The 25,401-nt window shown below is 35.2% G+C and overlaps 1 protein-coding gene across 1 annotated transcript; it reads left to right on the plus strand.

Moving 5' to 3' along the window:
• The first annotated feature begins 849 nt into the window (after positions 1–849).
• LOC145625182 (serine/threonine-protein phosphatase BSL1-like) lies at positions 850–24,557 on the plus strand. Its single transcript, XM_081678258.1, has 18 exons — positions 850–1,130; positions 2,867–2,920; positions 3,795–4,439; positions 4,661–7,061; positions 9,964–10,063; positions 13,041–13,110; positions 14,333–14,434; positions 15,377–15,458; positions 15,551–15,721; positions 17,300–17,481; positions 17,850–18,088; positions 19,106–19,190; positions 19,279–19,377; positions 20,995–21,194; positions 21,276–21,351; positions 23,532–23,667; positions 23,749–23,888; positions 24,009–24,557. Exons 4-18 carry the CDS (start codon positions 7,028–7,030, stop codon positions 24,090–24,092), a joined length of 1,800 nt encoding a protein of 599 aa, XP_081534384.1. The 5' UTR covers positions 850–1,130; positions 2,867–2,920; positions 3,795–4,439; positions 4,661–7,027; the 3' UTR covers positions 24,093–24,557.
• Positions 24,558–25,401: the final 844 nt, after the last annotated feature.

The raw sequence follows: 25,401 nt of genomic DNA on the forward strand, positions 1-25,401 counted from the left end.
TCAAACAAACGGTTAGGAAAAACACATAGCATATGCACAACAAATAATGCACAATTAGTCAAGTAGGCACAATATGATGCAATGAGTTTGCAACCTAACCATGGCTCTAGTTTTCTAAAGTTCGGGATGTGGGTTAGTCAAAGAGGGTCCATGGTTACTTGTCCGGATGCACCGCGCGGAAGCCTTACCTTTTGAAGGGTTGACACGAGTGGATGGGACACCGCGAGTTAAAATCTCGCTTCCATGGTTTGGTGAATTCAACATTCTCAAATGTACCCTTTGTTGCACAGAGCGTTCAATCAGGTAGATGGAGCATGAATTCCCAGAGGGTTATGTCCATATGTAGAACACATATGGGTTTCAAAAAAGTGAGAAAAACTCAATCAGGAAGTAGGATCGAGCAAATAGTGCTAAAAACTGGTCAAAATTAGAACACATATTTCTGGCTCGGTATTGGAAGAACTTGGCGCCAGCGAACAAAGGCCGTCGCCGCAATTAGGTTCTGTCGCCTGGCGACACAGAGTCAAATCCTCGGCGACAGACTCTTTTTCTGACGCCAGTTCCACTACTACAAAATTGAGCTTAAGTAACAGCCATTGGTAACACTTTAAAATTTTCATGATTATTTGATTTTTAAGTAACACTTTTGTAACATTGTGGTATTGGGTAACATTTTTTGTAACACTTTAATATTAGATAACACTTTATTGTAACACTTTAATATTAGGTATCACTTGGTTGTAACACTTAATTTTTATTTTTTTTTGGAAGAAAAACACTTAATTTGATATTCCGTATTCTTTTTTTCCTTGTCAATTATTTTTACTGTATCAAAATTGACCCTCATAGAGTCATAGCCTCACAAGTCACAACTTTTTTCTCCCTTGTATTATTTCTCCATCCCTCAAGCTTTCACCGTCTCTTTATGCTGCACCTCCTTTCCTCGGCTTCCACCGCCACCACCTTCTCGCTCCCGGTGCTTCACTATAGCCCACATCCACCATAGACTCCATCCGTTGCAACCTGTGCTCCAACTCGAAGACATACACAACAGCCCGTGCTCCAAGTTGAAGAGACGACAATTGCCACCTACTGACCTTCATCCTCGACGGCTTCCACATAAAGTTAGGGTTAGTTTAGTTCCCTCTCCCTTCCATTTTTAACAAGAATTAGAGCTAGCTTAAGTTAGGGTTTCAATTCCCTCTCTCTAATCTTATTGATGATTTGTTAATCTGATGTTGAATTTGCCTATTAATAGGTTTAATTTCATTATTTTCATACTGAATTTGGCATGGATCTAAATTGATTGAAGTATTTAGATAAGTTTGGGAATTTTGTTTTTTTCTAATTTTTGAAAATTTTGATTACTACAGATTTTATATAAATTGGTTGAAGTATCTAGATGAGTTTGGGATTTTTGTTTTTTCTTCCAAAAATTTCGATTACTGCAGATTTTGATTTACCTTGTAATTTGATGTTTATTGACTACTCTGACCAATTTTAATTTAATTATTTTCTTTTCTGAATGATTCATCATAAGCTTGTCGAGAACCCAAGTAATTGTGGGCAGAAGAAATACAGAAATCTAAGGCAATGCTAATTATAATTGGGGGAATGATGGTTATTTCTTGGTCAGATTATGCTCTTGATCAGATTATTATTATACAAAGTATTTTTAATAAGCTGTTTGGAAATTCATGTAATCTGTGGAATACACTACTATGAAAATGTTACCTTGATTGGGGACGCAGAGAAGGGGTAAGGTTGGACTGGTGGTGCTACTGTGTAACTAAGTGTTGCTTAGTGATTCATAAAATCAATAAGAGGTATTTTGTTTTGTGTTATTTTTTTTATGGGCTATTTAATTGTTTTTCAATTAATCTGCTGAGACATATTTTCTAATTTATACTTCATGTGTTGATTAGTAAAGATTAATAATAAGTCTAATGTATATGTATTTATGCTCAGCGCTCCCTTTTTTTTATCATGGTTTTGATAAATCAACCTCTTATTATACTATAGTAAAATGGAAAAAAAATTTAAAAATTGGTAGCTTAGTTGTTTTAGTTCACTGTTTTGCATGAAAGTTAACTATAAAAACATTTACATTAGATCATTTATTAATCATTACTAATCAACACATGAAGGTGATTGTTATCGGGGGTATTTGTTACTCGTGATATGAGTATTTGACAAAATGGGATTGATCAAGGGAGCAAAAAGAATTTTGCTTGAGATGTGAAATGAATGTTACTTCGTACTATCCTTGTGCAAAGTTTGTGAACAAGTAATTGTCTGATGAGATTGGGATTATGGTCATTGTATTAAGGAAAATAAGTTAAATGCTAGCATTCTAATTTTATTAATGAAAAATAAGTTAAATGCTAGCATTCTAATTTGACAATTGTTATGCCATACATGTGCTGACATAAATAATGCTTACACGTGGACTTTTATTTTGTGAGGGTTACTAATGAGTTCCATTTGGGAAGAAATTTTGGTTGTGCTTTGCCAATTGCTAATATTTATAAATCCAACACGTATGAGATTGATATAGAGAACTTGTGACTTTCACTCTCGACTCTCTATGCCATGTCAGATTAGATAGGCTGTGAGTATTGCCTAGCGTGTATCTTTGTTATATGGAATATGTGAGAATATATATTGTCAGTTTAAGCTGGTTGTTTTTTTACCACTTTTTTTTTTTTTTTATAGGAATATGATGTTTTGCAGGCAGGTTTCACTAGTAGAAAAAAGTAGATGGCAAGCGGTTCAAAACTTCAAACTAGACTTTTTTTTTATAGGAATACTCTTTCTACTAAGCGTCGTAAGCAATTAATCTAGACTTTGTTTTATGTGCAATCAGGTGCTCAAGTGCTCTTTATGTGCTCAGGTACTTGAATCTACAGTCATGTCTCAGGTGCTGCTTCTTTGTTCCCGTCTCTGTCTACTATCATTTTTCCTTTTTCAACTTATATTGAAACCAATATGTAAAAATAGAATTGATCATGTATGATGGGAACTGTGTTTTGTTTGTAGTTACTCTGATAAGGTGCAGTTTATGATTTTGTTCATTTTTACATCATGGAACACATTTGCAAAGTAAATTTGTAGCTAATCGACATGTTAAATTATTGGTCCTCTAAGCACCCCATTTGTGATACAACTTGAATAAAATATACTGAATACGACCATATAAGACCTGTTATGAACATCCCAAACAGGCAAGCAAGTATGACTCTGAGTCCCAGAAGAATTTGGTAGAGACAATAGCTAAAAACTGGTTCTGTTATAGATTGTGATGATGATATAGCCTGGTACTGCTCAACTTGTCACTCAAATTGAAAAATTCATCGTCAATTTATATGTTTCAAGACAAAAATAGCTTTAGCAGTGCAGTTTGATCATAATTAACCTCAGTATTATATTGTTCGGAAGCATTAATTGAAGGAGAGAGCATCTTTAGAGAAAGATCCACCCCATCTTTCAAGCAACGAACCATAGTAATTTCCTGCAAATCCACCTATTCCTAGTTCTCTCAAGAACCCTTTTGTCAGGTTTGTTTATCTCTGAATAAGTAAATTGTGCTATTCCACCCTTCCCTTGACTAACTACTAGACTCATGTATGTTGATTATAGCTAAAGGTTTTTTAGCTTCTATTATTGATGATTTTGCATGTAATGATTCAACTATTACCTTCTTAGGCACAATGTTGTGGCTAACTAAATAATGAAAGAAAGATCAACATTAGAATATATAAAGTTTCATACTTTGCTTCTTTCTTCTTTTGTAGACCAAAAATGAAAGAGAACCATGGCCAGCTGAAAGTAAGACAAAGAGAGCGACATAGGCTGCTACAGGTGCAATGAAGGCTTTCTTTTTCTTCTGTGAAGTACATGATGTGCTCGAGCAAAGAGCTGGGTTACGCTCCACACTTTCATTGCAAGGCTGGTAACAAAGTTAGTTTATATGTCTGATTTGCTACAATTGAACCCAAAGTAACATTGGAAGGTGAGGCAATTTCAGAATGATTACAGGAAAGGAATGTTATAAGCTGTAATATTATTGTCTATTCTTCCAACTTATAAGCTGTAATATTAAGATGTTTCCTTATAACCCGACTTCCTCATAGCAAGTATATGTCCTAAGGTTTTGATGCTTGCTTGATGCTACTGCCGCCGCTGCTGCTGTTGCCTGTTGCTGCTATTCCGTCTTTGTGCGCTGCTGTTTCGCTTTTGTGCTGCTGTTGTTCTACATATATGTTGTTGCTGTATTGCATATGTGCTGCTAATGCTCTACTACTGCTTCTGCAGTTCTGCTTATGTGAGCTGCTATTCTGCTTATGTATGTGCTGCTACTGTTCTGTTTTTCGAGCTGCTAATGTTCTGTTTTCGAGCTGTTGCTGTTCTGTTTCCAAGCTGTTGCTGTTCTGTACATTGTAATTTTTTTATTTAATTTTGATGAAATTCTAATATTACAAGCATTTATTAATAAAAATATCTAAGTTTATATATATATCTATATATATATATATATATATATATATATATATATATATATATATATATATATATATATATATATATAGTTTTGTTTATCAATTTTACATTTTTTTAAGCATAAAAGCTAAGGCGTCTGGTGTCTCCGTTTGTTTTGCAGGTACAGCTCACCCCGGATCAGTCTTCGTGTCGTAACTCTCCCGAGGGACAAAAACACCCAAAACACCTAGTATCGGTATTTGCGACGTGATCGGTCACGAAGGAGCAAGCCGAGAGATTTGAAGAACGCGATATGGAAGGACACCAAAACCAAAGCTAATGGTTGTCCATTCTACATCAAGATATTTTATGAAGTTAGCACCGACAGTTGGAAGATCATTGCGAAAAATGATCACACCGGGACACATAACCACCCAATGATTGTGTACCAAGAGGGTCACCGTAAAGTGAGCGGATTGAGTCCGGGTGCAAAACAGGTTGTGCGGGACATGACAAAGTCCAAGGTTGCGCCCCGTAACATCATGTCCACTATTGCCGAGCAATTTCCTGATGATCATCCAAACATCCGACACATTTACAATTGCCGGAATGACTTCAGGATGGAGATGTTGCCGTGCCCAGTTGCCGATACAAGTAAGCCAGTGCAGCTGTTCCCCAAGCATATTCGTTAATAGGGACATCCATATAACATAGCTCGTGGAGGAAGGAAGGATGCGTACGGTTACCACTCTTGTCTACAAACAGTGTACCTCCAAGCACTAACCACAAGTATCCATTAAGCTGATCACTAAACTCCCGGTCAACCGCCAATGTCGACTCAAAAATCTTATCAATCAACACCCCACTACCCTGCCAAATGGTCTTTGTGCCGCAAATCTCAGACAAATCATCTGGAGTCATATCCACGGTGATCGAGCACGCGTCCCGTAACATGTCTGTGCTAGGAGTAGTGGTGACCATATTGCCTTCGACACGTAACCCAAGTATGTTGTACACGTCGTGCAACAAGATCGTAATCTCCACAAATGGCATATGAAAGGTGTTCGTATATGGCTGTCATCTCTCAACAAAAGCAGAAATCAACGGCTAATCAAGTCTTTTAAACATCAGGTCGGGCAAGTGAGACAACCAACTAGCATAAATCGCCCCGAGGTCCTCCACAGATTGATGACCTCGCCAAGTGAACAAGTCAGAACATAACTTTGTCCTACTCAAACAGCGCAAAACACTACGCTCCTGCTCGATCCAGATATACCATGCCACATGACCGCCAAAACTAGGGATAACAATCCCATCCTCAGGACCACTCGGCATCGGTTCCTGCACTAACCATGCCTCTGCAGAGCTGGTAGTAGGCTGACTCGATCCACTACCAACAAATCTCCCAAACTGACCCCTATATACCGTATGGTAATCCCGAGGGTCCGGTTCTTCATCACGGCCATCAGCATGACTAGCCGAGCATTCGTCTTCCTCGTCAGATATGGGTGCTCCACTTGCAGAGTACAAGGGCCGACTACTACCAGACTGTGGGTCTCCCGACTAACCACTAGTAGACCCGTATTGCTGCTCGGGCTGAAGAGGTGCTGAACGAGATGAATGTCTCCTAACAAACGCATTTAGACGTCGTGATATTGCATGTCGCACTACTACAAAAATGCCCAAAGAGACCTGTTATAATAGGCCTAAGAGACCTTATTAGATGAGGTCTCTAGCTCACAGGTCTCTTTGCCAAAGAGACCTGTTCTACAGATCAGGTTTCTTTGCATTTTTTAAGAGACCTCATAAGTGAGATAACAGGTCTCTTTGGCCATAATAGTTTTTAAATTGATGAAGTCTAAGAGACATGTTATCTTTTCCAACAGGTTTCTTAAGTACATCTAAGACACCTGTTAAAAGAGATACCAGGTCTCTTATCTCTTTATTTTTTTTAAAAAAAAATACCTAAATTTGATACCCTACGGTATTTGTTTATGTAGGGTACCTATACAGTATTGTTTTCTGTACTTGTATTTGCAATGCTATATACTCTAAATATTTACTCCATAATCATATAATGTTCATGAAATTATATTATTAAACAAAAGTTGATAAAAACTTTTACAAACATTCATTAATAATAATTCAAATGTAACCTTCAGAAATACTATACAAAAATATCTAAAAATACTCTAATTTCCCCCAAAATATATAAACTAAACTCGTTAAACTATTATAAGTAGTTAAAAGCTTCTTCGTAGAGCAACAGATGACCCGTGAAGGATTTAATCTTACTTGAACGGTAATGGCATCCTATCTCTCTTTAATTGCTATTTGCTATTTGGCGACAGATAAATCCATGGATATGATGATGAATAACTGCTGCTTCTTTCTCCTTTCGTACTCCAAAATGTATTTCCACCAGCTTTGCAGCTCCACAATTGCATCTAAACTATGCTTAATTCAATGCAGTATGATATGTGGCCTAATGTAAGAGTAGTTTAAGCAGCAACACAAAGGAAGGAAGAAACTGCATAACCCAGTTATTATGCAATGTATGTTCAACATCAAAGCAATATTTGGTTAGTAAGAACAAGGAGACACTAGAGACTCAGTTCCCTATAAATACTTTAAATTGGGACATCAAATGAGCTTTCATTATTAGTTTAAAATTCAGTTAGCAAATATGAAACTATTGTTGACAAATTTAGCAATTATCATACTTGTTGAGTCGTAGACAAACAATTTAATAACTTAATGCATAGTAGAGTGAGAACATGCTCTTTAACTAACTTTGTTATATTAATTATATTTATCTTAATGATTTTAATTTGACAGAAATGGATATACATAGAGTAGAAACAAGCTCTTTCACTAAGCTATATCATCTTTCTATCCTCTATGCTAACCTTGAAAAATAAATGCTTAGTAGTGGGAGGTTTGATTCAACATGGACGTTGGATTTTCAATTAGAGATGAAAACATTAATGCTTTAGACATGCTATACTATTAAGGTTTTTAGGACTTTAATTTTACCAAATAAATAAGCTCTTATATTATACGGAGTATTATTATGACTCATTCTAATGTTCTAGATGCCTAAATTTCAATACGAGAGAGTAATGAGAAAATTCTAATCTTTTTTTTACAAACCTCTTTAAATTGATGATTATCTAGATGAGTAAATTACTAAAAATCTAATTCCACTTATAACTTAGCAAGCTTACCTAACTAGTAGACAAAATATGAGCTGATCAGATATATATAAACACAACAAAGGAAGGCATAAGACAAAGATAAACAAATAAAAAATAGAAATATAGAGATGACTTAGACACACAACAATATAACATAAAGATTTAAACAAGACAAAGGTCAACTTATAACTTATAAAAATCAATGAGATTTGTTTTTTAATCCCAAAAGCATGGCACATATGCATTTTTGTTTATAAAATTGAGTGTATATAGCCTAAATAAGGAAATATAGGCAGTGAGCATAACAAAACCATGACAGAAAATTACTGACGTGATTATAATAAGCAAAGAAGGTTAGCAAAACTTACACATTAAATGGACATATTACTCCATGTATTAGTCAAGTTAGATATTCGAAAAGACGAAAAGACCAACAATCAAACAGGTGTAGCAGGGGAGGTTAGTTTAACTTCATCCTTCTCATTAGAGATAGGGATTTGCAATGATAAAATATTAAATTGTCTTCATTGCTTGTACCTCGTTCGGATTTCATCACAACCTCTTTAATCTCTCTACACATAATATGCAAATACAAGGTCCAAATTTCAAAAACATGATATTGTTATTTGAAGTCATTCATCAAATTCCATTACACAATGTTCCTTTGACCTATGAATATGATTATAAGACTAATGTAACAGCAACTGCAGCTAGAAAAATGCAAGTCAGATTGCCAATGCTCAAGTGTCTTAATCTTTGAAGATCTAATTCATAAAACTACTCACTTTTTCACTCAATTTGGCAATTTTTCATAAATACAACATAAATTAGACTTCATTCCATTATAATTTCACTCACCCAACTTCAAATCATATACAAAATCACAAAAATATGATCATTCAAAAAATTTAGTAGTAGATAAATTAAAATGACATACTTGTATAGAAATTAAAATTTAATAACAACAAACAATTGATTATAAAAATTGAAAAATTACTAATACCAAAATCTGAGTGTATGATTGCTATCTTTAACATAAAATTTTGCTTCTTATCCTTAATTGTAAATTAACGAAGCCCAGACATTGTAAGAGGAGTGCAAATGTCAAGCCGATAAACCCTAGAAAAAAAATTAATATGGAGAAAAAGGATATTGATGGTACCTTAGGGTGAGGGGAGCTCCGAGTGTAGGAAGGGAAGGGTGGAGTCAGTAGTCGCCGGAGGTTAGGGTCGCGATGAATGGGGAAGTATAATGGTAGTAACTTTGAAATAAATAAAAACCTTATCCACTCTCAAGTGCCATCTTTCTTCGTTTCTCACTTAATTTAATTAACCTTATAATAAATCAATTAGAATCATGAGACAATCAAGGTAATCAAACTTTGCTCATTTTTTATTTATTTATTTATTTATTTTTTATTTTTAAGGAAAGACTTACTTTTACTTTGATCCGCAATATTGGAAGTTGGTGAGTTGTAGAGGTGAATTGAAATCGAGAGTGCTCGGCAACTGCAAGACGAATCAATGATGACAATAAATCGTGAATAATAAAACCTAAAGATTTAGGTAATTTTGTAGTTTATCTAAATTGATGTAATTTTATTATTATTTTTTTTTAATGTTTTGATAAACAAATTAGAATTGGATGATGTGGGAGAAATTTAGAAAGAAAAATTGGTGTTCATACCCATTGCTCAGTTTGAATATGGGGAAAACCTTTTGAATTTCCAAATGTAATTAACAAAGTTCCATGGAAATAGGAGAAATAATGGAATTGGTTTATTAAATTTGATAAAGAAAGAAAATTAATGTCAAATTTAAGGAAGAAGATGAGAAATTGGAGAATTAGAGAAAGAAGGCTGAATTAGAAGAGATGAATTGGAATGGGAATTGGGAGACATGAATTGGCGTGGGAATTCTATCTTCATGGGAATAACTAACCTCTTTGGGCTTTCTCCTTAATCCGTCTTTATCTTCACTTCCATTTTCTCCTCTTTGGGTTTTTTTTTTTCTACATGAAATGTGCTAGTTCTTGCTTTGTGTCAATGCTGGTATTAATGGATAGTTTGCCACTCGATAGTTATAATATGTCAGATAAGGCCTCGTCTGAACTGAAAAACTACTTCTGTTACTGCATTTATATAACTACGTGGTTGCCAATTTGCTGACTATGCTTATTCCTTGTGGGCTACATTGCTTATCTTGCTATTTGTAGTTATTAGAACGCTGTTTATTGGCGCTCTTATGCCAATAATATATAGATAGTAAAATATACTTTTCTCTTTCAGGGAAAAGGGTTCTGTCAGATGCTTGGGTTTTGGATACTGCTCAAAAGCCATATGTTTGGCAGAGGCTTAACCCTGAAGGTGATAGACCATCTGCTAGAATGTGAGTTTATTCTGTTTGCTAGTTTTAGTGTAAATTTATATCTGCTTCTAATAGTTAACTTTAAACTTTAAAGGCTTGTTAGTTGTTAATGTGAGCAACTGGGCATGTAATCAAGTAGTTGGTTTAAATTTATTTTTACAGCTGTGATGGTTAAAAAAATTTATTTGATTGACATTCCGTCTTTATTTTGTGGACTTTTGATATATACTAGGGCAGCTAACGCGCGCGATGCGCGCGCATAGCTAGTCATATCTAGTTACTCTTTCGGCTTGGTCTTAAAATCACAAATTTAGTTATTGGCAAAATTAGTGACAAAAAAAATATGTACACAACTATGTTTATGAGTATAAATATCCAAGACAACTAACATTAATGCATGAAAGCAAATAAGTACATAATTAAATATTTCAGAGGGTATAATTGTCCAAACACTATTCATTAAAAAACTTGTACATATTAATGAGGGTATATATGTAAATGCACATTTTAAAGGGTATAATTGGCATTACACTATTCATAAGAATAAGTTTCTACTTTTTATAAGGTAGGGATACCCCCATTGTCTTGGGTGGTGTTTGAAAGGTAAAAGGGCTATGCTTTTAGCTTGTGGAAACTTGCTTTTATTACTGCCTTGAATAAATTTATTCTTTTTAGGTGACTTTTTTTTGTTTTATATTTTTCCTACCCCCCTCCCTCCAGCTATCACTGTGACTGGTGGATCCAATTATAGTAAAGTGCATAGTATCTATACAACACTATGAGATATAGGTATGCCAGTCAATTACCCTTGTACCAACTACTGAAGTAGGGTAAAATACAAACTACTCATGCCCAGAATATTTTGACTTTATTGAAGCAAGTCTTCTACAAATTTAATACCAAATGTTTCTCAGAAGTCAGAACCTAGTATATGACAAGTGGAGACTACCCTCAAATATTCTATTTGATAATATTGCTCTAATTGAGTGCAAAAGTGAAGAATACATTTGCTAACCATTAAAGCCACTTAGATCACTACTATGGCTTTTATTGACTGATACTCAATAGATGATAAAGGTCAACAACATCAGCAAAGTTGGTGAATTATCAATTATGATCACCATGGTCTCTTGTTTCCATCAGAAATCTGAAAACCTCTAAAAGCATTTTCTCACGAACTAATGATCTATACTTAAATCACATATATAGTGCTTTTTGAATGAAGCAATTACTAGTGAGGATCATTAGATTTTCCCATAAAGTTGACTTGTGAACCCTTAATTCAATTTAACATAAGCTAGTTTTAGCTCAAGTTGGTTTCATTAGTAGGTAACTAGATATGATATTATGCCGGAAAGCATTGCGTGAAATAGTAGGCCTTTCACCCTGGAAATCATTGTGAAATTTTATTTTATTTATTTATTATTTTATTTATTTGAAATTTTAAGTAAAAGTATTTTGGTTAGAGAAGCTGTTTTTCCATCCTTAGCAGCCATTTGGGCCAAGCATCATGGTATTGAGTACTGGATAGCTAAGTGTTAAGCCTAGCACATGTGCCTTACTTGAAACTATGATTTATCTGGAAACAAAAGATCTCACCATTCTACTTTTGTAAGTACGTCATTAATTTTATTTTGAAGCGGTAGGGTTGTCTTTTGCTTTCTCTCGCTGCTTAATTTTTGGCTACAATTTTCTTTTAAATTTAAAGAACTCATATAGTAATATGTTAATTTTGTGTGGTGAATGTGATAATTGGTTTTTTTTTTTTTTTTTTTTTTTTTTTTTTTTTTTTTTTTTTTTTATATATATAAATATTCAAAGGGGCAATTGAAATTTAGTATTGAAGAGTTGGGTGAACATTGCTCTGACTTCTAGCTTTAAGATGACTATCATGGATGAGCCTCAAAATGAGGCATAATTCCTATGGAATAAGGGAGAAAGAATACCAAAATGAAATATACGATAATGAAAGCAGGCCAAAATTTTCTAAAGATATACTTAACAAAAAGTATGGGTTGAAACCCTCTAAGGGAAAGTGTGTAAACTAATCTGGGAGCACCTTGAAAGTAAAGTTTGTATTTTGTAAAGTAGTAAGCCATTAAAACAAAAGGAGTAAAATGGAGAAAAGTAAAAAACAAAATTAACCTTTCACAAAATATGATCTTCCTCCTGCAAAGATGCATCCATGGCTGCTACCACCCAACAAATCAGGCTAATTAAAACCACCACAATAGAAGTCATGTCAAAAAACTCATCTGAATTGCAGAAGAGGTTTCATGGAAGCATAAATACTCAACCAGTGTCAAACTTAGATATGATCTATAGTCCAATGGAAGAGCCTGCAAAAAAAATATATACACTGAGCTATAAATGGATAATCTCCAAAATTCCTCTCTTGTGAACAGAAAAGAAGGCCAAAGACGAGAATCATATATATATATATATAAAAATATATATAAAAGAAGGCTAAAACCCACAAAAAAAAAAAAAAAAAAAAAAAAAAAAAAGTAGGAGTTAGTACTAATAATTTATGGAGCTAAGATGATCTGGGAAATCGGTGCACAAGACTGTATAAAGTATAATTAAGAAATCAGCTAAGAGATGCCTAAATACAAACTAGTTGAGTTTGTCTAATAAGAGGGAAAATGGAATAAGGAGCTGGGGTTCACGTCATAACAATTCTTTAGATGTAATAACAAACATTCTCTCTCTAACACTTATAGGATAGATAACCCCATTCATATCAATTTTGTAGATATAATAGCAATGAAAAATTTGGAGGGAGGGTGATAAACTGATAGAGAAGATGATTTTTAATGTATCACATGAAAGCTTGTTTGTTATGCTCAGTCATCAATGACTTGTCAATTTGCCAGGGATCCATTAATAGTTGGTTGTCCAGATGTTTTGAAATTGACTTATTTGATACTTCATATACATCACAATACAGCTTAAACCTTACTAATTATATTCGAAAATATGGTTGCACAATGTGTAGGTATGCCACTGCAAGTGCTCGATCAGACGGCATGTTTTTGCTATGTGGCGGAAGAGACTCAACTGGCGCGGTATGTTGCTTCTGTTTGTGGGAAGTTTTACTGCGGACTGCTTCCTTATTTTTGCATAGGATTGTCTGTTCTGATATTTCTAAACTCTTTGTGCACAGCGTATTTCTCTATTTCCCCGTCTTTATGCTCTCTCTTATGGGATTAAAGCTTTGATTGATTGATTTATGCTCTCTTTCCATGCCTTGATCTGTAGAAGTTTTTGAGTGCCCCATATTATTATAATATGTCTTTGTAGTTCTTACAATGCCTCAGAAAGCTCTTGTAGGTCTAGTTTTTCTCCTTATGCATACCATATTTGTTTTGTTTCTTGTGGAAGATGTGGAAGCTGAGACAAATGGGTTCAATATGGAATTTTTCCTTAATGATGCGTGTGTATTCTTCTTAGTGGTAGAAGAAAAAGTGTATGTAAGTTGTGCATCTTCTATACATATTTTAGTACATACTTGGATAAAAAAAGCTTGTTGAGGCTTTAACCCAATAGTGTGAACTATGTGAACAATAATGTGTACCCATTGTTCCTAGCTTCATTCAAACTTTCTTAATAGGGTACTCCTCATTTCCCTGGCCACTTTCATAAATCATAACAGCATTTCACCAAAATAAATTAGTAAATAAAAACTGAAAGGTCTGAAACAATTACTAGCATTTTTGCAGAAAATTAAGCCATACACGAATGCTTTGCATATGCCTGTACCTGGTGCAGCAGATGTGGTGACCCTTTACTGCCTGGAGCAGTTCTGGCTTTTGAGAACCTGTCATACATCCTTAAATGAACCCATTGCCTTATTGTAAGGTATACTGATTAGATTCAAGGATGACAATAATGGGGCAAAGAACAGCCTTTATATGATTGATTTGTGAAAGAGCTTCTTGTGCAAATAGTTGTAGATTTCATTGAATTATTTTACTGCTTTTTTTCTTCTTCATGAATACGTATAAAATTGTGCATAACTTCTGCATTTCAGGCAAAATGGTTAAATTTCTGTCAGTTCACCCCCAAATTTAATAATCACTGGTTGATCTTAAACATATTTTGTCACATGTAGCATTTATTCCATGGCTTATGGAACGTATACATTCATTTTCAACTTATCTTTTTTGCATATTGGTTTGTAAAGCTACATGATTGTTCTTCCAATTTGCTATGACTCTTATGAATGGATTCTAATAGGTTTACATAGAAAGAGTTTATATGTTATTGATTGATATCGTGCATATACAGCCCCTTGCAGATGCATATGGACTACTTATGCATAGAAATGGTCAGTGGGAGTGGACTCTAGCACCTGGTGTTTCTCCCTCCCCAAGGTACCAACATGCTGCGGTAAGTTTTGTGGTATTAACCGTATAACTGTTTATGGAAGCTTTTGGTTCATTAATTTACAAAGATTTTGTTTATGGGATTTAGAGGGTAGGAATGGGATATAGTTTCATTGTTTTGCGGGTTTGGAAATAATGGATTTGGGAATTGAGTGTAAGGATGGGAGTTAATGAGTTATAACAATTCAAAGCTTCCTATTTTTCCTTGAATGAAAAGCAGGGGAGATATTTAAATAGGGTTATTGTAATTAGTGAATCTATTCAACTTTTACCACAATAACCCAACAATGTTAAATGAGGGATGTTAGGATAATTTCCAACATGTTTTTATAAAGGCTCCTATGGTGTTGCAGTGACTAGTGAGCGAATGATTTCTCAATGCATCTGGCTGCCTAAAGTGTAGCATGAGGTGCTTTTCTGCCTCCTGAGCGATTGTTTTTGAAGGGAAGAAACTAAGTGAATGTTAACTGTCTGGAAATGAGTAGCAATGAAAGCCTCAGCATATAAAAATAAGGGGAATTTAAAGGGAAACTTAACTTCTTGCTGGGAATTAGAACTCAAAAAGTCAATTAAAATGGGCTCATCTTTTACATCCACCTTTGTGTCTCTTCTTTTCTGTTGCTGTCTTTTATTAGGTTCAGATGCTGCTCTCCTTCTTTCTAGCTTAACTTGTACTCTGTTGCTGCTGCTGCTCTCATATTTTTGACATTTGATTACGGGTTGAAAGGTTGAAAGAGGGGATGTCCTCCCTTTTTTAATAACTGACACACGTCGACTATTTCCACTATTATGTTAGTAAAAAACTATAGACAAAGTCAACATATGGTCATATGAATAGTGACATAGCAGAATTTTTTCTTTTCTTTTTTATCTGTATATTTATTTATCTTTTGAGTTTTCCAGATTTTACTTAGACAAGTTTGTATCTAAATTTGTTGCTTATTAGGTCTTTGTAGGTGCTAGATTGCATGTTACTGGGGGTGCTCTAAGGGGAGGACGTGCCATTGAAGGTGAAGCAGCTGTTGCAGGTAACCCCAGGACTGGTGTTGATAAGTCTTTGAGCATGTGAAATGGACTGTGATAATGAATGGGCACTGTCTGTTTGTTTAATGTATACCAGTTTTGGACACTGCTGCTGGAGTGTGGTTGGATAGGAATGGACTGGTGACTTCTTCAAAGGGCAACAAAGGACAAACAGAATACGATCCTTCCTTGGAGTTGATGCGTCGCTTTCGGCATGCTTCTTCTTCTGTTGGTGTTCGTATATATATTTATGGTGGTCTTAGGGGAGGTAAGGATGAATTTGTCAAAAAAGGTTGATGTACATACGCATGCTAGAGTAGTAGAGTGTGTGTGTGTGTGTGTGTGTTTTTTTATTTTTTTATTTTTTTTATCTCAAATGCTGATGCTTTATCTCTAAGTGGCTCTTGATGTGCTAAAATTTCTTTGTTAAGAATGAATTGCTTGAGAGAATATGAGAATGTCATTTCGTTTGAAATTTTCGAGCAGTTGTGCAGAACTATGTTGTCCTTCTGAATTAGATGTGAGATATTATGTCTGTTGGTTTATTAGATTATTTGCTTGCTATAGAAACTTTCATGCTTGTATATGAATCAAACAGTAGACTGGCACCTGAAGTTGAATATTATTTCCTAGGTAATGAATGGATGAAGAGGAAGGAACTGGTAGCTTATAAAAAGCAAAATGAAATGATACAAGGGTAGAGCATCCATGATAAATAATTTACGAAAAAATATTGCTAGATTACACTGCTCAGATACTTCTAATAGATTGTGTAGTAAACAAATTTTAGTTACTGCACTTGATTTACAAGCAAATATCTTCCCTGTTGTCATATCTTGCCTTTTGTCATGTGATGGCAAACCTATTTCACTATCACAGTATCTTTTGGAGGTGCACATGGAAATTATAAAGTCCGTAGAAATTATGGGGTCATGAGAGATGCTTGATGTTCCAAAAATGTTGCTGATTAGTTGGGTTGTGATGGCTCCAGGGCATGAGGTTATTTTTTCCTTAGTCTTATTTCTATATGGGTGATGGGTTTCCCCATGGTGTCTGTCTAATTTTTTTTATAAATTTTATTACCTATTAATGAATAAAAAGTACGGGGCTACTTTAAGGATTTGTAATCAGCGCCTTGTAAATATCATGAATGAGCTTATGACTATCAGATTCTGGTTGATGGATATTAAGGACCAATGCTAGTTTTGAGAGCTACAAAGACAAGCTAAAATCTTGAAAAGTTTTGGGTGTAGCATAAGTAAACCTAGTCTAGAACCAACTGAGATGAGGACCAAGGTGTGCTGACATTGGATGAGGAGTTTACTGTGATGGAGTGTTCAGGTATGCACAGCTTGTTGTACACATTAACGAATATAGTTTTGATCAAGAAAATAATATTTGCTGAGTAAAATTGAGTCGAATATTGGCAAAATTACAAGGCCATAATGTGCATTTGAGATTGAAGGCAATTTATTTATTTTATTTTATTTTTTTGCTTTTGTAGGATTGCTGTTAAGTGTCTTTTTAAACAAAATAGAATGGTGTCACATTTATTGAGATGCAGTCTTAGGTGTGGAGAGTAGAGTGTTGGAATAATGGGGACTTAAATAAGTTTAGGGAGACTAAGGCATGTATTGGGGTAGAGGGTAATAAATGTCATTTAAGGTTTTGTGTCATATTATCTGGTTGCACTCTTCATAATCCCCATTATATTTTGTTTATTTTTACAATCGGACACTGGATTTTGTACCCATGTTCTATACTCGTGTACAGGTAACATGGTTGCACATTGAATTTAAATCTTGACTCAAATATGTGATGTTGAATAGTATGGATTTTCATGCAGATGTATTGCTGGACGACTTCCTGGTCGCAGAGAATATGGTGTCGCAGTCTGATGATAATTCCCCACCACTGACATCGGAGAGAGCTCCGAGCCTAACTGATCCCAGAGTTAATATTAGTATTTCTACGCCGCCCTCTATAAATGTATCTGATGGAAGTCATGAAAAAAATCTACCTTGTGTTGTAAGGTAGAAGATTTTGGTTTTTCTTTAATGCTTCCTCTGATTCTTTTAGATGCATCACTTAGGATTTCACGGGCTCCTAGGCAATTTTTGATGAGAGATTTTAAATGGGTGTAGGGGTAGTTTATTTAGGGTAGTGGGGAGCAATGGGAGAACAATATAAGAATTTGGAAGTTAGTAAGGGCAAATGGGTAATTTGATAAGCAAAACCTTACCTAAAAGAGAAAGAAAAAATTGATTCATCTAAATTGAAACTTTCCTAAACTGAAAGTGATGCATCTTAAAAAAACGAAGGAAACAATATTTATGATGGTTGAGTGACTTGGTGTAATATGTCATTCGTATTCATTGCTCTTTAACTTTTGTCAGGTTATCTCTACTTTGCTCAGACCACGAAACTGGAAACCTCCTGTAAATAGGAAATTTTTCTTGGATTCTTATGAAGTGGGTGAGATTTGCCATGCTGCAGAACAAATATTTATGCATGAGCCAAGTGTTCTTCAGTTGAGAGCTCCGATCAAAGTGTTTGGTGATCTTCATGGACAGTTTGGAGATTTGATGCGATTGTTTGATGAATATGGATTTCCTTCAACCGCTGGTGACATTACGTAAGCTATTGCTCTTTTCTTTTAGTTGGAAGTTATAGATTATAGTACATTAATCATGGTTTTACCTACTAAAACCGAGCTGAGGGATATGGATATAATCAAACAGTTCTTCCTTTTTTTGGTGACAATTCAATCATGTTTATAGCTCTACAGCTTTTACGTAATGGTTTCTGAATTTTGCATGACCAACAGCCCTTCCTGTCTTGTTTCTTGTAATGTATCTAACACGAAAAATTGTAGAGGTTATTGAAACTGAAATCATTGAGTTTTGAAATGTTTATCCTTATACAAAGACCAAATAGTATACTATGATCAAGGGGCTTGTTGTATTTGTTTCATGTGGAATTATTTTCTACCTTCTTTTTTTTATCTGGTTATTTGCTGGCCCAGAGGACCTATCCTAGTGTTTTTTTTTTTTTTTTTTTTTTTTTTTTTTTTTTGGTGTGTGTGTGTTGTGGGGTGGGGAATTACCCACAAAGTTCTGCTTTAGACTGGCATCCAGCCAATCTTCAAGTTCAGAAAAAAAAGGGGGGGGGGGGGGGGGGGGGGGGGCGATTCTTAGGTTGGAAGATGCCTTTTATGCTTCTGTCAATGTATGCTTTTATTTGGCATTAATCTTTTCACTATATGATGCATTGCTGAATCCATTTTGAGTTAATTGGTCCAAATTGGGAATAGTTAATTAATACTGTTGTTTTTTTTAGCTTATATTAGAATGAGAGAATTTATTTATTTATTTATTTATTTTGGTGGGGGGATGATAAATGGACAATTACGACTAACGAGTTTGGGGGAGAATTAGCTCTTTAGTCAACTTCTTTGAAGTCAATGCTAAGATATGTGATATCCTTATAGGTTCATATTCTATTTTTTCTTTTTCCACACTTTCAAAGAATGCTTGTCAATGGTCTCAACTGCTTGGGCTGGTCCTGTGAATCTGACTTAAATGTCAATTAGCTTTTGCAGCTGTTTTGCGTTAATGAGTTGGCTATTAATTTGTCAATGTTTTTGTTCCAGGTATATTGACTATCTATTTTTAGGTGACTACGTTGATCGTGGGCAACATAGCTTAGAGACTATTACATTACTTCTTGCTCTGAAGGTATAGTTGCTCTATTTCTCTTGATAGCTTGGTTTATTTTAATAAACTTGTGGTGCACTACAAACTAATAAATTAATTTATTTTGAAGATTGAATATCCTGAAAATATTCACTTGATACGTGGGAATCATGAAGCTGCTGATATTAACGCACTCTTTGGGTTTCGTCTTGAATGCATTGAGAGAATGGTAATGTTGACTTTTTTTTATATTTTATTTTTGGGAAATTCTCTTTGGTGAACTCCAAGTTTTTAATTTTCTAAGTGGTAAACATTCTTAAAATTTATTATCAATGGTAAACCTAAATTTTTTCATTACTTGATAAGTGTTATTTTAATAAAAATCCTTAACTATAGTTAGTTTTTTATTTTTATTTTTTATTTTTTTAATAATTATATTATTATTAAAATATATTTCAAAAAAAAAAAAAATACCCTTCCCCACCCAACTTAGCCACCAGCACAGCCGGCGCCGCCCATCCACTTCCCCCCCCCCACCAACGCCGGCGCCACCATCCACTCCCCCTCCACCAACGCCGACGCCGCCCTGATCCACCTTCGCCGGTGCGTCGGCCATGAATCCCCCACCTCCACCTCCTCTCTTTCTCTCAATCTCGATCCCCTACGGCCCTACCTGCTGCTGCTCCTCTCTTTCTCTTTCACCGCCTCACTACCGACCACGGCCCCACCCCAAACCACCCCGAAAACCAGTGAACCTCCCCGTCAACCCTCTTCCCTAGTTCGCAATCCCTTAAAACCACCCCAAAACACCAAGAAATACCCAAACCCGTTTAGGGTTTCGAAACCAAACCCAAACGGGTTTCGATTTCTGGTGGTTTTAGGTGGGTTTCCGATGGTTAAAACCCAAATTCGACCCTAGGTTATTGCGGCTTGCGGTGTTGGCAGAAGTGGTGTGTGCGGTTCGGTGGTTGTGCGGGGCGAGTGCAGCAGGTGGGTTGTGGGTGTGAAGGTGTTGTGATTAATTGAGGTTGATGGTGGTCGGAGATGCGAGGTCACGGAGGTGGTGCGGTGGCTTTGGTTGTGTGTTGTGAGAAGGTGGTGCGGTGGCTTTGGTTGTGGCCGGCGCCGGGGAAAGGGGGATCGAGGCTACCTGGTGCCAGAGGGTCTGAGCGGTGGTGGCTGGTGGTTGGCTAATTGTGGTCGTGGCTAGGGGAGAGTGTGGTGGGTGGGTTTTTTGATTTTTTGTAAAATATTTTTTTTTTTTTTTTTTTTGGTAAATGGTTATTTTAAAAGCTAACCATGGTTAAGGAATCAATTAATTATATCATTAGTGTTGCCAATGAATTTTTAAAGATAACTAGGGTTTACCATTGATAATAAATTTTAAGAATGGATTTTTAAAGATAACTCCTGAGGCCCAAGATTAAGTTTTGAGTATATTATTTGGTTTTTCAAAATGGATCCACAATTTTTTTTTTTTTTTTTTTTTTAAATAATCATTGTTATTTCCTTCATCCTTGTTTACTTTCCCCATAGCTATATGTGCAACAATTAATACGATTGAGTCTGGGATCCAACCCAAGGTGTAAGAGAAATAGTCTCCTATAAAGGAAATGGGGCAAGTAAATTGGGATAGCCCAAAATTGAAAACGGAGCTAGTAAATAGGGCTTAGGTAGTTTTTAGTATTTTAAGATATGCACCTTTCACCATTGATCGTTTGGCATACAACACACTTTCTAATATGGGCAGGTTTTAACAAGTCTAGAAATTGTGCAACATTAACTTCATTTCAGAGTGAGAAAGCACTACCATTTTTAGCTGTTCTAACATTTTAACAAATTATAGGGGGAAAATGATGGCATATGGGCATGGACACGGTTTAATCAGCTATTCAACTATCTTCCACTCGCTGCCCTTATTGAGAAGAAAATTATCTGTATGCATGGTGGCATTGGAAGGTCTATTCAAGCAGTGGAACAAATAGAAAAACTTGAGAGACCCATAACAATGGATGCTGGGTCTATAGTTCTAATGGATTTGCTGTGGTATACCTGAATTTGATGCTGTATCTCCTATATTTTCTTTCTGCTGCCTCTGTCGATGCCTCACAGCATTCCTTTATGCAGGTCTGATCCCACGGAAAATGATAGTATAGAAGGTCTGAGACCAAATGCTAGAGGTCCTGGATTAGTTACATTTGGGGTATGTATTATGCAGCTACATTTCATATGTTTGACTGTTCTAGTTTTGACATTAATTACTCAATTACATTTTGAGCACTCCTTTTCTTTTGTGTGGTGTATCCACATTCCTTGAAGAACAAGGAGTAATTTGCATGCAACTAGCCATTTGTTTTTTTGGTTTTAATTTTTAATTTTAATAATTTATTACTTATAATGAAATCTTCAGTAGAATTATTCCCATTTACTTCAATGATAAATCTGTAGTGCACAAGTTTAGGAGGTTTTTACTTTGTGTTGGTACACTGCAACAAATTCTCTTTAATTTTCTGTGGGTGTTGCTTTAATGGAGAAAGCACAATCAGTTGGATATTTAACTTACTTCTTTTTGTAGAATAATGTTTGGCTTATTGGTCTCCTCTTTTTTCTTTTTGCGGTCCCAAACCCCTTCTTGCATCAGTGGTAGTACAAGTTCTGATTTAGAGCACAATACATATATGGCTAATGTAGGTGATAACTTGGACTTTAGGAAAGTAGCAAATTGTCTTGACAACTTACAGCAATAGTTCTATCCCTATTGACTTGTAATTGGAGCAAATTGGTTTATTTTCTATTCTCAGATGTGCTATTAACCAAATACCCAACACCTGTTCTCTGAACAAAGTGTCATTGGAATTAATTTTTTAGTAGAAATTGAGACTGGAATTGTGAGGTGTGTTTGGAAATTAATTCTTATACATAAGATTTGTATATAGATTTATGTAAATGTTCTCTCAAATTACATTCTCAGATTTCCAGTTGAGAAAAAGGTATGATGCTGGCTTTTTGGCTATAGTGGGTGAGATGGTGTAGATTGTATAATTGATCTGGATGGATTGTACGTGAAAGATGTTAGACATTTTCTAGGTTTGTCACATCGTATGTGAAAGATGCATTGATGTATTTTTATGGTGATGTGTAAATACATACTTTTGATTCATGTTAGCCAACCCCAAATCATTTTGGAACTGAGGCGTTGTTTATATATGTACTTCCATCCAAGATATGTTGTCACACTGTCTCTATCCTTCAATACTAAGAACTAATAAGGAACTTTTTATGAAAATGGCATTTTGTGAAATAAAATCATAAACCTTCCCATTTGGCATTGTTGTGGTTTTCTGTTTTTTTGTTTTTCAAAATCATATGATACATGTCATAAAATGAATCAAAAATTATTCAAACTTATTAAAAACATGATAATTTGAAACAGACAACAGAAAAGTGGAAACACCTTTTCCTTGTTTCCTATTTTTGAAATTTTGTTAAAAAAAAAAAGAAAACTGAAAACCAAAAACAATGCGAAACAAGCCTAAATTTGTGGATTGGCAATAGAAAAGATAACAAGGAACTTTTTATGAAAATGGCATATTGTGACATTAAATCATAAACCTTACTGTATGTGGATTGGTGACAATTTGTGCTGGGGGGTACATCCGTACATGTGACTGTTGATTTCAGAAAGATGTATAAGAAGAGTTATTGTCGGACTTAGTTATGTACTGCTGCTATGTTGAAATATGTCATCGGGAAAATATTTGATAAATATTCAAATGTTGTCTGTTATGTGGTGTATGATTAGTTTTTTCTAAGTCCTTCAAATATATATGAGTGGTTCTAGATTGTATTGTGGGTTTTGGTGGGGGGAAGGAGAAAACGTTGCTCTGCAGAAATGCAATGATGTCTATTTTGTGGAGAACCTAGCTAGAGTAGAACTGACGAATTTTTGGTGGCATTGCTGCTCTGTTCAGTTATGGGATGAAGTCAACCTAGTTTGCTTGTCTTATAAGCTAAGTTGAATGGGGCTTTCCCAGATAATTTTATAGTGGGGTGGAAAGCTATTGGTCTTCTAGATGTGCAGTTTGGAAGTATCATTTAACTGTATGTCTGGTTAAACAAAATATCACTGAAAAATCATATAAGACTTGATTGCATGACCACACAAGTTTTGGCTATCAAAATTTGTGGGGATTTATTTTACAGCCATCTTAATTTGCTTCGTTATGAAGTGTAATATCTGACTTCCAAGCCTATCTGAAGTTTGTGTGCTTCTGTTCTCTCTCTCTTTTTTTTTTTTTTTTTTTTTTTTGTTAATTTTTTTCCCAATGAAAAGGTTTTGTTCTTATTTGTTACTAAAATGAATTGGAACTGGTTCATATACAGCCTGACCGAGTCACAGAGTTTTGCAAAAAGAACAAACTGCAGCTTATTATTAGGGCCCATGAGTGCGTGATGGATGGTTTTGAACGATTTGCTCAAGGGCAGCTGATTACACTCTTTTCTGCTACGAACTATTGTGGTAACTACAATTGTTAATTGTGTTTTGAAATAATTATCCCTGTTCTATTTTAGCTTGTATCCTAATTGCAAGTTGCTTCAGGGACTGCAAACAATGCTGGAGCAATATTGGTTATTGGCCGTGGTTTGGTAGTGGTTCCAAAGTTGATTCATCCCTTGCCACCGCCTATGCAATCACCTGAGACTTCTCCAGAACGTTCCATGGATGATACATGGATGCAGGTATAGTTCACAAAAACCTTGGGAGTTTTTTGATTTTTAATCTTGACACCATCTGTATGCTGAGTTCTCTCTTCTTCTATCCTCTTTTCTTTGTGCTGATATTTCTTCTTGAATGGTTAGGAACTCAACATTCAAAGACCACCAACTCCTACTAGAGGTCGGCCTCAGCCTGATCATGACCGCAATTCACTTGCTTATATTTAATGTTGAATGTATGATTTCATCAGCATTATGTGCCTCTTTGCACCCAGAGTCCCTAATTGCCAAAGCAGATGCTTTACCAACCTTCATTATACACCTTACAGTGCTGTGCTGTAAGCCTCATTTAAATTAAAGATTTTTAGATACGAGTAGTATAAATCTCATCCTCTGTACATGTAGCTTCGGTATTGTTGAAGAGTTAGTTCCATTTTTGTTAGCATATGCATTAAGCCATAGATACTTTGTTTTTGTAGAATTGTAGTGTAAAGGCAGGCCATAAGGAGAGATACAGAAGCAGTTGAGAGAAGCTTTCCATTTGAGTGTTCATTAATTGTAAAATGAAATCATATTTATCTGTAATTAATTTATTTTTAACAAATGTATTATTTGCATTTGGTGTATGATATTGAATCTGCTTTTGGTATCATATAAAAATACCAGTATATGAGCACTGGGTATGTTGTGTTATATACGTCCTTATTTCATTATGGATATCATTTGACAAAACTTATTACTTTGAATAATAATTAATTAAAATTAGTGAGTTTAATGTGCCTTTTTCAAAGCAACATAACATCCATGACACTTTGAATTAGCTATTAGAGAAGACCACTTTATCAATATATTTATACATCTAATACCCGTACCAGTGTTTAAAATAGTGATTATTGTTCCTATAATCGCTTCCTTATAGTGCACGCTAAAAGGTTCTCCCTTTCTCTTCTCTGTATATACACTAACAGTAGTGTCCACCAGAGTGATGTTACCAGTATTTTCATTGCGGAACCAGTGAAGGGACTGCCAGAAATAAAAAATTACTCCTACTGACAACAAGATCTGTTATTATAGAGTCTAATCAAGTCACTGAAAGAGTCCATAGCAGATATGCAGCATGATTAATGCACCTATAGCAGCTCAGTTTACCAGACATAATTGACACATTTTCATTCTTATTCTTGAAAGAGTTTGCAGATAACCACAAACCTGCAGCTCGTTAGATAGAGTGACAAGAAAGAATTCTCAAACATTTGTCATCATGTGTCACTCATGCAGCAGGAAGGCTTAACAAAGTCAGTCTCGCAGAAGGCAAGCTTGATATGGGCAACTATGTAGCACATTTTAAGGATCCAAAAGCTAAGAAACCGGAGGAAAGATGTGGGAGTAATTAGAAATCACAGATCCCTGAATATACTTCTTTCGATTGTTGGGATCAGGACTCCAATTAATTTCACTCATATTGGGTGTTTCAACATAGGACAATGTAAATTCCCCTGCCTTCTGAATCTTTCCTCTCTTGCCTGCTCTCAGCAAT

The sequence above is a fragment of the Chenopodium album genome, chromosome 3 (assembly GCF_948465745.1).
Source record: "Chenopodium album chromosome 3, dcCheAlbu1.1, whole genome shotgun sequence".
In the NCBI taxonomy this organism is placed as follows: domain Eukaryota; kingdom Viridiplantae; phylum Streptophyta; class Magnoliopsida; order Caryophyllales; family Amaranthaceae; genus Chenopodium; species Chenopodium album.

Coding starts and splice junctions, on each gene's coding strand:
- LOC145625182 (XM_081678258.1), top strand. CDS start 7,028: ATGCAATGTATGTTCAACATCAAAGCAATATTTG. Junction 14,435..15,376: donor CAAGGTACCAACATGCTGCG/GTAAGTTTTGTG, acceptor GTTGCTTATTAG/GTCTTTGTAGGTGCTAGATT. Junction 19,378..20,994: donor TTGAATGCATTGAGAGAATG/GTAATGTTGACT, acceptor AACAAATTATAG/GGGGAAAATGATGGCATATG.